At 44.1% G+C, this 13,517-nt stretch overlaps 1 protein-coding gene across 2 annotated transcripts in view; it reads right to left on the bottom strand.

Moving 5' to 3' along the window:
* Positions 1-1,985: 1,985 nt before the first annotated feature.
* Positions 1,986-13,517, bottom strand: part of RTF2 (replication termination factor 2) — a 75,228-nt gene continuing 63,696 nt past the window's right edge. The window contains exons 7-9 of one of the 2 annotated variants that reach the window (XM_054979616.1): positions 10,336-10,390; positions 9,586-9,678; positions 1,986-4,423 (exon numbers count right to left, since the gene is read on the bottom strand). In XM_054979616.1, coding sequence (XP_054835591.1) covers positions 4,236-4,423; positions 9,586-9,678; positions 10,336-10,390 — 336 coding nt within the window. In that variant the 3' untranslated portion in view covers positions 1,986-4,235. Of the gene's footprint in view, positions 4,427-9,585; positions 9,679-10,335; positions 10,391-13,517 lie in introns of both variants that reach the window. The other variant, XM_054979615.1, reaches the window with a different exon arrangement.

Here is a 13,517-nt window from a genome sequence, read left to right as displayed (position 1 = left end):
TCACCCTCCCTACACTTACAAGGAGGTAGCAAAGCGACACCGTGATGAGCACTGAAGAACTTGCATTCAAAACATGTCTCATCTGGGTTAGCATGAGCAAGTGACTCGAGTTGTGTCATTTCTTCTTTTAATTAGGTCCTGCAGCTGATGGAAAACACAGAAGTTCAATGAAATGCCAAAGCATGCCAACTTCTGGAATGGGATTCCTAGCACCAGTTTGCAGCCAGCAGCCAGATTTGGTTAGTTGCTGGAATCTGAAGACTGGGTCAAAAAATTCTGTGACCAAGTCCCATTTTCTACAATTGAGGCATGAGAATCCACTTTAGATAAGGGATGGCCAACTGGTGGCTTACAGAATAGATCTAGACTTCTGGGGGGGGGAAGTATTCTCCCCCTTCTCTTAATACCAGTAATTTTTACATGGCAGGGTTTAATTTTAGAGTATTGTTTTTACTTTGCAAGTTGCCCCAAGCACAGCTCTGGGGAGCTAGCATATACATTCTCTCAGTAAGAAACTTCATTTTCATTGTTGACACATGCTCAAAGTGATCGTACCAGTCGACGGAATCCGACCACTTTATTCTGTGGTCACCTGCAGATTCCTCCAGAACAGGAATCCTTCTGCTCAGCTCAACATTACTGTAGCATAAGCTTTTGAGAATCACAGTTCTCTTCGTCAGATGCATCTGACAAAGAGAACTGTGATTCTCGAAAGCTTATGCTACAGTAAAGTTGGTTAGTCTTAAAGGTGCTACTGGACTCTTTTCTCTTTTGCTACTACAGACTAATACGGTGAACTCCTCTGGATCTCTGCTCAGCTCAGGAACCATCTGAAGGATACGATCAAACCCTTAACTAGAAAAAAGGTTAATTCCCTTTTATTCCTCCCATGCCATGTTCACTTCTGTTGAAGTCATCTCACAAATGTCAGAAAATCGGATTTTAGCATTTTGTTCCTGCTTTTAACCTAGACACAATTCCTGCCTGTGTTTCTAATCATCAGCTTGAATCCAGACTAACTTTCCCACAGGCACAAGGACTTTTACTCCCAGAGCACAAAGGCAGAGAAATAGAAGAAGCAAAGAAAAAAGAATACAAAGAGAGAAAAAGAACAAAGATTGAAAAGAACAAAGAAAAATAATACATTTCATTTTCTATCATTCTCTACAACACCTATCATATTTTAACAAACATTATATTTTTAGTTTTAGTATTTGACTCCCCTCTCTCGTGGCAGCCCAAAATGCCCCTAGAAATCCTATTCCTGAGGGGGCCCCCCCCTCAACAGAATTTCTGGCTGTCAGGAAATTGTGCAGCATGGTGGTGGTAGAAGCCCTTGTTGATGTGCAAATGTTAATCTAGATCCAACCCAATGCTTTTCAAGTTGCAAGACAATCTGCATTTTAATGGACTAACACTTTCAGTCTTGCTTGAGCTATTTAACTTCTATACCTAGTTGCTACCAACACTTCCATAGAGTCTCTCCCCCTGACCCCACCGGGGTTAGTTTGTGTTGTCGGCCAGCTACTCCACACCCAGCACGTGCAGCAGAAGTCACCAGTACCAGTCAAATAGTGTCACGATTGTCCTTGTTCACTGCCATGCAAGAGAAAATTGGGTATGCCGTGGGGAAGGGGGAAGATGCAAGAGGTTCTCACGATTACGTGTAATTTCACATGGTGACTCTGCATGCGTGAACACCGCAGGTCAAGACCCACATTGACATTGCCAGTACATAAATACTGAGCAGTGTGGTACGACTTTGTGATTAACTTGTTGGTTGGATGGGACAGCCTGACCCGCCCCCCGCCCCCCTTTGCATGTCTGCCATGGCCCTGACGGCACTCCAGCTCTGGGATGCCAGGAAAAAAAGACGACAATGCAAGGGGAACAAAGGCTGCAGAAAGCGGGAAGGGCCAGTGAGTGAAGCTGCTTTCCGTTCTTTTTTTAAAGTAAGTTTTATTTCAGTTTATAAACTCAAAAGTATAATCATACAGTCACCTAATCATACATTTACTATCATATATTTCTACATTTATCTACGTAAAACATAGACATACACATTTTAACATAAAATGAAACTAAAATCATTCAAATCATATATTTCACATATCTGTGTAGACCTGCCTTATATATTCTTGATTTTTCATTTGTTTCAATATTTCTATTCTATCTTTACCATCTATCTTCATCTCCAGTAATAATTTTGTTATAAATATGCATTACAAACATGTATTGCCGACCTTTCTCTTTTCTAATTTCAGCTTAAATTTTTTACTGATTCTTGATTTTGTAGTTGAATAGTCAATAAATACTTTCCATTTTTATTGAAATTCTGAGACCGGTCTGTTATGTAAACAAGATGTTAATTTTGCCATAATCGTATATTCATATAATTTATTCTTCCATTCCTTCAAATCTGGACCTTCTATTTTGCTGCAAAAATCACTCCCGCTGCCGTCACCATATACTGCTGCTTTCTTTTTTCTAGATCTGTTCTCAAAGGTTTGCTCATGGCTCTAGTTGCAACTTTCTTGTTAGTGGGGCGCAAGACCAGGAAGCTGGAGACGGAAGAAGATGAGCCGAGAGAGGAGATTCTGCAATGCTTGATGGCAGGTTTGGGTTTGCCTCTGCGCATAATGCGCAAGAGGGCCAGGAAATTTATTTACTTCGTTTATGGTATAGCCCACCTTTCTTTCCAGTGCGGACTGAAATCGGCTTACATCGTTCCTCTCTCCTCCATTTTATCTTCCTTAGGTTGAGTGTGTGTGCCTGGCCCAACTCCCTTCCGTGGCTGAGTGCGGATTCACACCCAGGTCTCCCACACCCTACTCTGACACTTCGCTCCACTGGCACGTCCTGTTGGTTCAAGAATGCTATATACTTGTGTACACTAGCAATGAAAATTTTTAAAAAATTAACCTTCTTCATGCAATGAAAAATAAAAACATTACTCTTCTTCAATATTAATTGATTCTTGCCTTTTACGTTGGGGAGGTAGAAAAAGTAGCTTACTTGATAAGAGGGTCTTGAAAAGTAGAGTAAGTTTGTAGGTCCCAATGCAAACCACCTATTTCTATCCCATTTTTCTTCCAAGAAGTTTGAGTAAACCACCCTTATTTTATCCCTGCAATAGCTCTGTGAAGTAGGATACACTGAGAGGTAGGGACTGGGCCAGTAACTTGAGGTGGGGTTAGAGACACACAGTGAAGTGGCATGTGGTCCATGGGCGAAGGAGGAGCAGGGATTTGGGAGGCTTCGAGCCAAACTAATCCCAAGAGGATGCCTTGAAAAATAGCAGTGTTACTTTAGCGTGGCACAAGGGATAGGAAAAGTCAGCAGGAGATATACAGGAAAACAAACAAGCAAATGAAAACTGCTTCAAGAATAATGGCACGTCTTTGCTGTGGGGTTAGGTCTTTGGAATGATTTGAAACAGAGAGGGGAGAATAAGCACACCACATTTTAGGAACCACCGTATTGTACTGTGTTTTATTTGTAAGGAAAAAGACATCAGGAAGTAACAAAAGACAGTAACAAGAATGGAAATATTTAGCAATACTCTGCACCTGAAAAACTTGGAGGAGATATACATGTTACTAGTCAGTAGAGTACAGTTGTTACAGAGCCTGTAATTCTGTTCATCCCCTTACTCTGAAAGAGCCCATGGTCCTCTTGTACACTGGATTATTGCAGATGGAAAAGGAGGCCTCGCTAAAGCCATCTTCTGCTAGGGAAAGGGGTTGGTCAAATGTCCTGTTTGATAGAACCCTCTCAGATTGTATCCTGACCCACCTATGCAAGGTTGGGAATAAAACTGGGCAAGGGGAGGAGGAGATGCTGGACTCCTACCTTACTTTTCTGGGAACCCAGCCTACAATTTCCTACCCAAACAGGGCTGATAACCAGGATAATTGGCCTTCCAGAAGTTGGCTGGTGGACAGACAACCTGGGTGCTGGAGTCATGCCTTCTGTTTCTGTACTAATAGGATACATGTGTACCAATTATGAAAATGAAGCAAGGCCAAGTAAAATCATCAAAGAAATACATCAGTCTTGAAAAAGGGTAGTTCATATCACCTCTTCTAAAAAAGCAAAGCCAGACCAAACAATCTTTTTTTCTTAGCTACATTTGAATTTACAGATAATTTGGCAAGCTGCACAAAACCAGATTACAGAGACCTTCCTCATCAGAGGGAAAGCAGGATTTGCAAGGAATCCTGTACTTGATTGCTTCAGAAATAGTAAGCTGTATGAGTAATCCAATTGGAAGACTCTTCCTTGGAGCGTTTGGCTGAGCTGTGGGAAGTAAAAATAGATTTGTACACTTCTGATTTCTCCTCCTGGTTTATTATGGATCGCTTGAGGGGCCCAGGTGCATTTTTGCTGCCTTTTCCGGATGAAGACAATGTGCTTCCCTCAACTGCTGTAGAAAAAAACAAAAACAAAACCAAATAGCGAATGTGAGTCAGTGGTCAAATAGCATCCTTAAAGCTGAAGGCACACCAGGCAGACCAGATTTTCGGACTGATTTTGACAAGCACTAAAGTAGATTGGTTGTTGGGGGTTTTCCGGGCTGTATTGCCGTGGTCTTGGCATTGTAGTTCCTGACGTTTCGCCAGCAGCTGTGGCTGGCATCTTCAGAGGTGTAGCACCAAAAGACAGAGATCTCTCAGTGTCACAGTGTGGAAAAGATGTAGGTCATTTGTATCTACTCAGGAGGGGTGGGGTTGAGCTGAGTCATTCTGTAAGAGTTTCCCAGGGTGTGGAATGCTAATGGCGGGAGGCTTCACTGAATCCTGAGGAGGTTCTTTTGCATATGGATTGGTGCTTGATGTGCTAATCTTCTCTGCAGGGCTATTGTCGGGTGTGGAGTGTTTTGTTGGCCTGGTGTTTTTCAGAACTGGAGCCCATGCTCTGTTCATTCTTAAGGTTTCTTCTTTCCTGTTGAAGTTTTGCTTATGCTTGTGAATTTCAATGGCTTCCCTGTGCAGTCTGACAAAGTAGTTGGAAGTGTTGTCCAGTATTTTGGTGTCCTGGAATAAGATACTGTGCCCTGTTTGAGTTAGGCTATGTTCAGCCACTGCTGATTTTTCAGGCTGTCCAAGTCTGCAGTGTCTTTCATGTTCTTTTATTCTTGTCTGGATGCTACGCTTTGTGGTCCCGATGTAAACTTGTCCACAGCTGCAGGGTATACGGTATACTCCTGCAGAGGTGAGGGGGTCTCTGCTGTCTTTTGCTGATCGTAGCATCTGTTGTATTTTTCGGGTGGGTCTGAATACTGCTTGAAGGTTATGCTTTTCCATAAGCTTTCCCATCTGATCAGTAATTCCTTTGATATATGGCAAAAACACTTTTCCTGTAGGTGACTGTTTTTCCTTGGTTGTTTGATTCATCCTGGGTTTGATTGCTCTTCGGATTTCATTTCTGGAGTAGCCATTTGCCTGAAGTGCGTGGTTTAGATGATTAATTTCCTCATTGAGAAAGCGCGGCTCACATATCCGTCTTGCACGATCTACTAATGTTTTCATTATGCCTCTTTTTCTGTCGGGGGTGGTGATTGGAGTTTTTGTGTAAGTACCGATCAGTGTGAGTTGGTTTCCTGTAGACCTTGTGACCTAACTGAAAGTTTGCTTTGCGGATGACCAAGGTATCCAGGAATGAGAGTTTTCCCTCACTTTCTTTCTCCATTGTGAATTGTATGTTCAGGTGGATGTTGTTGAGATGATTCAAAAACTCCCTCAATTCTTCCTCCCCATGGCTCCAAATGATGAATGTATCATCCACAAACCGGAACCATACACTGGGTTTGTGGGGTGCTGATTCTAGAGCTGTTTTTTCAAAATGTTCCATGTAGAAGTTTGCTATAACTGGGCTGAGTGGGCTCCCCATGGCCACCCCATCCATCTGTTCATAGAATTCGTTGTCCCATTGGAAGTAACTGGTTGTCAGACAATGATGGAATAAGGCTGTTACATCCTCTGGGAAAATCTGATTAATCAGTGCAATAGTGTCTTTTACTGGAACCTTGGTAAACAGGGATACAACATCAAAACTGACAAGTATGTCTTGTGGATTGAGTTTCAGAGAACTGATTTTGTTGATGAAATCTGCTGAATCTTTGATGTAAGACGAGGTTTTCCCGATGTGGTCCTGCAGGAGATCTGCCAGATGTCTAGCTAATTCATATGTCGGTGAACCAATGGCACTCACAATGGGTCGGAGTGGGACTGAATCTTTATGTATTTTGGGGAGTCCATATAGTCTAGGTGGTTGTGCTTCAGTCTTGCATAGTTTTCTGTGCGTGTCGGGATGTAGTGAGGAATTCTTGATCAGCGCATTTGTTAGCCTGGTGATTTTGCAAGTGGGATCTCGTTTTAGTTTTTTGTAGGTGGAGGGGTCCAGGAGTTCCTTAATCTTCTTTTTGTATTCCTCCGTTTTCATGATCACTGTAGCATTGCCTTTATCAGCTGGTAGAATGATGATGTCTGGATCTGCATTGAGGGTCTTGATGGCATTTCTCTCCTTGCGTGTTAAATTGCTGGTGGGAAGCTTTGCCTTTCGTAGAATCCTGGCTGTCTCTCCTCTTATTTCCTCAGCTTCCTCTTCCGGTAGATGACGGATGGCAGCTTCTACATTTGCAATGATGTCTTCCACAGGAATTCTGGTGGGGGTGACTGCAAAGTTTCCTCCCTTTGCCAAGATGGAGGTTTCTTCTGGTGAGAGTTGACGGTCTGTCAGTTCACCGACATATGAATTAGCTAGACATCTGGCAGATCTCCTGCAGGACCACATCGGGAAAACCTCGTCTTACATCAAAGATTCAGCAGATTTCATCAACAAAATCAGTTCTCTGAAACTCAATCCACAAGACATACTTGTCAGTTTTGATGTTGTATCCCTGTTTACCAAGGTTCCAGTAAAAGACACTATTGCACTGATTAATCAGATTTTCCCAGAGGATGTAACAGCCTTATTCCATCATTGTCTGACAACCAGTTACTTCCAATGGGACAACGAATTCTATGAACAGATGGATGGGGTGGCCATGGGGAGCCCACTCAGCCCAGTTATAGCAAACTTCTACATGGAACATTTTGAAAAAACAGCTCTAGAATCAGCACCCCACAAACCCAGTGTATGGTTCCGGTTTGTGGATGATACATTCATCATTTGGAGCCATGGGGAGGAAGAATTGAGGGAGTTTTTGAATCATCTCAACAACATCCACCTGAACATACAATTCACAATGGAGAAAGAAAGTGAGGGAAAACTCTCATTCCTGGATACCTTGGTCATCCGCAAAGCAAACTTTCAGTTAGGTCACAAGGTCTACAGGAAACCAACTCACACTGATCGGTACTTACACAAAAACTCCAATCACCACCCCCGACAGAAAAGAGGCATAATGAAAACATTAGTAGATCGTGCAAGACGGATATGTGAGCCGCGCTTTCTCAATGAGGAAATTAATCATCTAAACCACGCACTTCAGGCAAATGGCTACTCCAGAAATGAAATCCGAAGAGCAATCAAACCCAGGATGAATCAAACAACCAAGGAAAAACAGTCACCTACAGGAAAAGTGTTTTTGCCATATATCAAAGGAATTACTGATCAGATGGGAAAGCTTATGGAAAAGCATAACCTTCAAGCAGTATTCAGACCCACCCGAAAAATACAACAGATGCTACGATCAGCAAAAGACAGCAGAGACCCCCTCACCTCTGCAGGAGTATACCGTATACCCTGCAGCTGTGGACAAGTTTACATCGGGACCACAAAGCGTAGCATCCAGACAAGAATAAAAGAACATGAAAGACACTGCAGACTTGGACAGCCTGAAAAATCAGCAGTGGCTGAACATAGCCTAACTCAAACAGGGCACAGTATCTTATTCCAGGACACCAAAATACTGGACAACACTTCCAACTACTTTGTCAGACTGCACAGGGAAGCCATTGAAATTCACAAGCATAAGCAAAACTTCAACAGGAAAGAAGAAACCTTAAGAATGAACAGAGCATGGGCTCCAGTTCTAAAAAACACCAGGCCAACAAAACACTCCACACCCGACAATAGCCCTGCAGAGAAGATTAGCACATCAAGCACCAATCCATATGCAAAAGAACCTCCTCAGGATTCAGTGAAGCCTCCCGCCATTAGCATTCCACACCCTGGGAAACTCTTACAGAATGACTCAGCTCAACCCCACCCCTCCTGAGTAGATACAAATGACCTACATCTTTTCCACACTGTGACACTGAGAGATCTCTGTCTTTTGGTGCTACACCTCTGAAGATGCCAGCCACAGCTGCTGGCGAAACGTCAGGAACTACAATGCCAAGACCACGGCAATACAGCCCGGAAAACCCCCAACAACCATCGTTCTCCGGCCGTGAAAGCCTTCGACAATACACTAAAGTAGATTCATGTTTGTTTATGCTGATAACCAAAGGCTGTTGCAGTCTTACCATTTTGTTTGGTTTTTTTACCGAAAAAAAGTTCCCATTTATTTATTGCTGATTACCAAAGCTATTGCAATCGTAACCAACAACTGAATATGGAAAGACCATACAGAATTTTAAAAAATATGAGAACCAAGCAGACACCAAGGCTAAGCTAAGCAATGAAAAAGTGGAATCCTGTCCTCAAGTCATAGCTGACTTATGGCGACCCCTGGTGGGGTTTTCATGGCAAGAGACTAACAGAGGTGGTTTGCCATTGCCTGCCTCTGCAACCCTGGTCTTCAATGGAGGTCTCCCAGCCAGTTACTAAGCAAGGTCGACCATGCTTAGCTTCTGAGATCTGATAAGATCAGGCTCTCCTGGGCTCTCCAGGTTAAGGCAAGCTCAGCAATAACCATGTGGAAATTCAAATGGCTCCTTGAACAAAGGAGTTATATATTTCACTATCTGGAAGGATGCTCCCCAAGTCAGCTCCCCAGCTTCAAACTGGCTTAAAGATGGGACCCTGCTTAGTGCCAGCCATAGTTATGGTTAATGCCAAATTTGCCATGGTTAAAGCCAACAGCAGAAGTATGGAATGCTTGTGCCTAAGAGGGGAGAAGCTGCCAAGACTGTGATCCCATGACCCATTTTGATCCTAAGGAATGTGTTGTAGTGATGAATTGGACCCAACCAAGTTTTCCCTTAGTGGTACAAGAAGGAGGGGGGTCCCTCCTTCTTGACCACCAAGAAGGTTGTGCTGAGGATCATGGGACCTGCAAGGGAAAAGCCATGTGGGACGGGGCCTGTAGCAAGCAGGGCAGTCTCGTGTGACCGAGCAAAAAAGCCAGCTGGATCCAAACCCAGGTCTGCACCAACTCCAAGGAAATTTCTAGATGAATATTTGGCTGCAAGTGGTCAGCAAAAGGATTGCTTACATCATTACTGAATAAGAGACCAGTGACACCTATAAGACGAACAAAACTAGTGGTAGGGTATGAGCTTTCGTGAGCCACGGCCCACTTCCTCACTGGACTCTTGCTCTTTTCCACTGCTACAAACAAACACGGCTACCCGTTTTGATCTATCATTACTGAATGCAGAGCTTACGAAACTGCACTGGAAAGCATATACCGACCTGCGCCCTTGCAGAAGGCTATGCTCCTCTTTTCACCAGAATTCATGCTTGTGGCATCCTTTTCCGTATAGGCTTTAGATGGCCCAGGAGAGTCTTAAAAAAGCAAAAAAAGGGAAAGAAAGAAGAGGTATGTGGCAGGAGATAAAGGAGATAAAGTCGACGACAAAGTTCCTGCATCTCTTTTACACACGTGCCCTACTATTATTATTATTATTATTATTGCAATGCATGCTCTTCTTTTCTGCCTAAAGGTACTTAAAGCAACTTTAAAAAGAAATTGTGTGACACAGGTGTGGGGATGGAGAGTAACGCCACCCAAAGTGGTGATATCACTGATACCAGCCATTAGGTGGCCGCACAGCCACCAGCTAGTTGTGCTGGGGGAGGAGCTTTTATTTTAAACTAAGTGATACAATACGGTGAACTTTGCCTACGCCAGCAGCACAATTCGGAGGAATGGGGCTTGGACGTCCCTTCAACAAAACTGAAACACTGTTCTGCAGTTCTTGCATTCCAAGGTTGGATCCTATCAGCTTTGGCATTGACGAAAGAGGGAGGAGGGGATGGTTCTCTTTTGATCACCAAAAAGGCCATGCTGGGGACTGCGGGACTCACATGGATAAAAACCACATCGGACAAAGACTACAGCAAGGAATGGAATCGGAAAAAACTGGGTGGAAAAGCTGCTGGGGCCAACCCAGCATCTAGAAAGAGGCTCTTTGTTGCCTTTCCGGAGGACACCTGCCTTACCTTCGACAGCATCTGATTTCACAACAGTTTCTGCTCCCTTTGGTTTCCTGGGTTTCTGAAACAAGGGGAGACAAATCAGATATCTGAGGAGCTCCAACAGTGATAACATCTAAGCACATATTGGATAATTAGAAAAATCTTTTTCCTGCTCTGCTTTCATATACTTATTCCATATACTTTCATATACTTGTTCCATATACTTATCCTGTGCTTTTCGTATTACACAGAAATCCAGTTGGCTAAAATGAGGCTGGTTGCCCAATTTGCACAGCTGTGTGTATATTTACTACTCCCTGAAAGTGGACCTGGGAGATACAGAGAAGCGAGAGGCTGAAGAGGAAGATTCACTCCCTAAGGATAAAGGATATTTTGAAAAATCTCCTACATCTTTGGAACAAACATTAAGGTTCTTTGACAGTAGGGAAAATCAGCTCACAATTCCATGTAATTAAGAAAAAAACTACATGGTTGTTATATTCAGTATATTCCTGAAGGAAGACTTCATCCTATACACGCCTCTCAAGACCACAAGATAATTAGAGGAGACTCGAGCTCAGGGTTCCCTCTTGTCTGAAGCCCAGGTGTGAGAAAAAGAAGTAGGACTTTCTTTGTGGTGGACCCCCACCATGGGCATTTGCACTGGCTAGTTCGGTTTGGGGGAGAGCACTGATGAACCTTTTCATTTAAGAGTGCTGCCATTGGGGGGGGGGGCGTGAAGTGGCTGCTGCTGTTAATTATTATTTGTATAATGTTAATGGCCACCAACCAAAAAGGCTGTCTATAATTTTTTTTATAACAGCTATAAAACCAGAACTCTATCTCCAAACATCTGTCAATTAGTTTTAATTAGAGAAGAGATTGTGTGGTTCTTGTCTATTGCAGCAGGTTGTTGCCAGTGAAAATAAGTACAACAAGTAGGGCAACTTTTCCATGGAGAGAGAGAGAGAGAGAGAGAGAGAGGTGTGTGTGTGTGTGTGTGTGTGTGAGAGAGAGAGAGAGAGAGAGAGAGAGAGAGAGAGAGAGAGATTTTCAAATGTCTGACTGATATAATGGAGCATCTTATCCACTGTATAGCCTCAGTCCTTTGGGGCCCAAGATTTACATAATGAAGAGCTAGCTGACAGAAAGGTCAACAAAAGTGTTCTTGAGCTGTGTGTGTGTTGTGTGCCATCAAGTCGTCTCCGACCTATGGCGACCCTATGAATGGAAGACCTCCAAATCGTCCTGTCATTAACAGACTTGCTCAGATCCTGCAAACTGGAGGACGTGGCTCCTTTTACTGAGTCAAGCCACCTCGTTCTGGGTCTTCCTCTTTTCCTGCTGCCTTCCACTTTTCCTAGTATTATTGACGTTTCCAGAGAATCATGTTATCTCATGATGTGACCACAGTACGATAGCCTTAATCTTGTCATTTTAGCTTCTAGGGAGAATTCAGGCGTGATCTGATCTGGTACCCAGTATTTTGCCTTTTTGTTCTTTAGCTAACCAAAACTAAATATACTGGGTTGTATCCGGCCAGCTGTCCTCAGAAGAGCCTGGTGACTGTGGAGTTTTTTAACGTTCCTCTTGCCCGCAGTTCCCTTTTTGTTTGTGGTCGAGTCACAGGTAGGGTGTGAAAAACCCCTGTAGGGTTTTCAAGGCAATAGACTTACAGAGGTGGTTTGTTATTTGTCACTTGCCTCTGTGTAGCGACCCTAGACTTTCTCAGCGGTCTCTTAACCCAGTACTAACTAGGACTGACCCTGCTTAGATTTTGAGAGCTGATGAGATCAGGCTAGCCTGGACTATCCAGTTCCTTTTAGACCTTCAAAAAGATAATGCCTGATATCTTGTCCATATGGACAAAAAAGCAATGCAGGTTGGGGGGGGGTGTAGTGAAGAGGGGAAATTAGGTGAAACCATTGGCACCCCCCTCTTCTGGAAACAGAAATTCATCAGTGAAGGGGAAGGGGGCATAATTTTGCCCAGTTATGCTTTCTCACTGCACCCTCTCGAGCAACATGGCTTTCTATCTATCTGAATTCTTTGACCTGCAGGCATCGTCTTTCCAGAGCTCAAAAGGGACTGCTCAGAGAAGAGGAACGTGGGGGGAATGCACACGCATTTTGCTGGAAGCTGGCTGGATAAAAACACAACCATTTTGATAGTTCTTGAATGACGGCTCGTGACTCCCTCATTCGCAAGTGGGGTGCAGCACCACATGCAGTGAAGTTCCTGAGCAAAGCCCTCCAGCCCCACCCTCAGGGAAGCTGACGTGGATGCTGTCTCCCTAGTGGAGGTGCCACCGTTGCCGTAACAATTGCAGTGTTCTGGCAAGTTTATTGGGAGGCCTGGATGTTTCTCGTAGGAACACCTCCTGTGAGACAGCGGGGTTTCCCCTGTAAATCCTGCCTGGATACTGTGGTTGACACAGTGACCACAGTGCCTTGGCCTGACCTGGGAGCTGTGGGATGTCTCCTGTCAACAGGAACGGGGGGGGGGGAGGCTTCCTAGGTCATGGTGAGGTGTGAGGTCACTGTGGCGACTGCGGCATCTCCAGCCCTTTCAGTGGAAGGCCCAAGTGCCTTCTGGGAGGCATGCCCCTCACCCAGCCACACCTTCCCTTGAATTTGGCCAGGATGCTGACCCTGGCGTCTGCAGCAACTCAGTATGAGGCCACCACGCCGAAGAGCTGGAAGACGGCAGCTTCATGTCTGGAGGACAGGGCAGATCCCTGACCCTAGATGGAGGGAGGTTGTCTGTCTTGCAGCTGCTGCGAAGAGAAGCATATGGTTTGTTGCAGAGAGAAGAGAGAGAGAGAGAGAGAGCGCTAGTTTTCCCTCTTCTGAATGACAGAAGAGAAGGCTACAGAGAATTGCATGCAGGGTTGTAAGCAGAGGGGCAGGGAGCCATTCTGTGGGCGGAGAGGGGGGGCATTCATTACATTTATAAACATATAGCAATATTACTATATATTTACAAAGATAATAATGAAAAAAATGTAAACATGTCCAGTATTAATTGATGTGAGATTCTTGCATTTGATGTATTATTTTGCCAAGGCAGAATGACGAATGGGTTCTGCTTCAAAAAGGGCAAGAACGACCGGATGACATATGCCATGGAAGATACCTTGTAATGCAATTTGGAAGGCAGGGTGGCATGCATCCTATTAGACTCTAATCATCCAAGCTGGAAGCCTT

The sequence above is a fragment of the Eublepharis macularius genome, chromosome 5 (genome assembly GCF_028583425.1).
Source record: "Eublepharis macularius isolate TG4126 chromosome 5, MPM_Emac_v1.0, whole genome shotgun sequence".
NCBI classification, from domain to species: domain Eukaryota; kingdom Metazoa; phylum Chordata; class Lepidosauria; order Squamata; family Eublepharidae; genus Eublepharis; species Eublepharis macularius.
The sequence above is the reverse complement of the archived record's forward strand: the minus strand, read 5'-3'. Positions and strand labels throughout refer to the sequence as shown.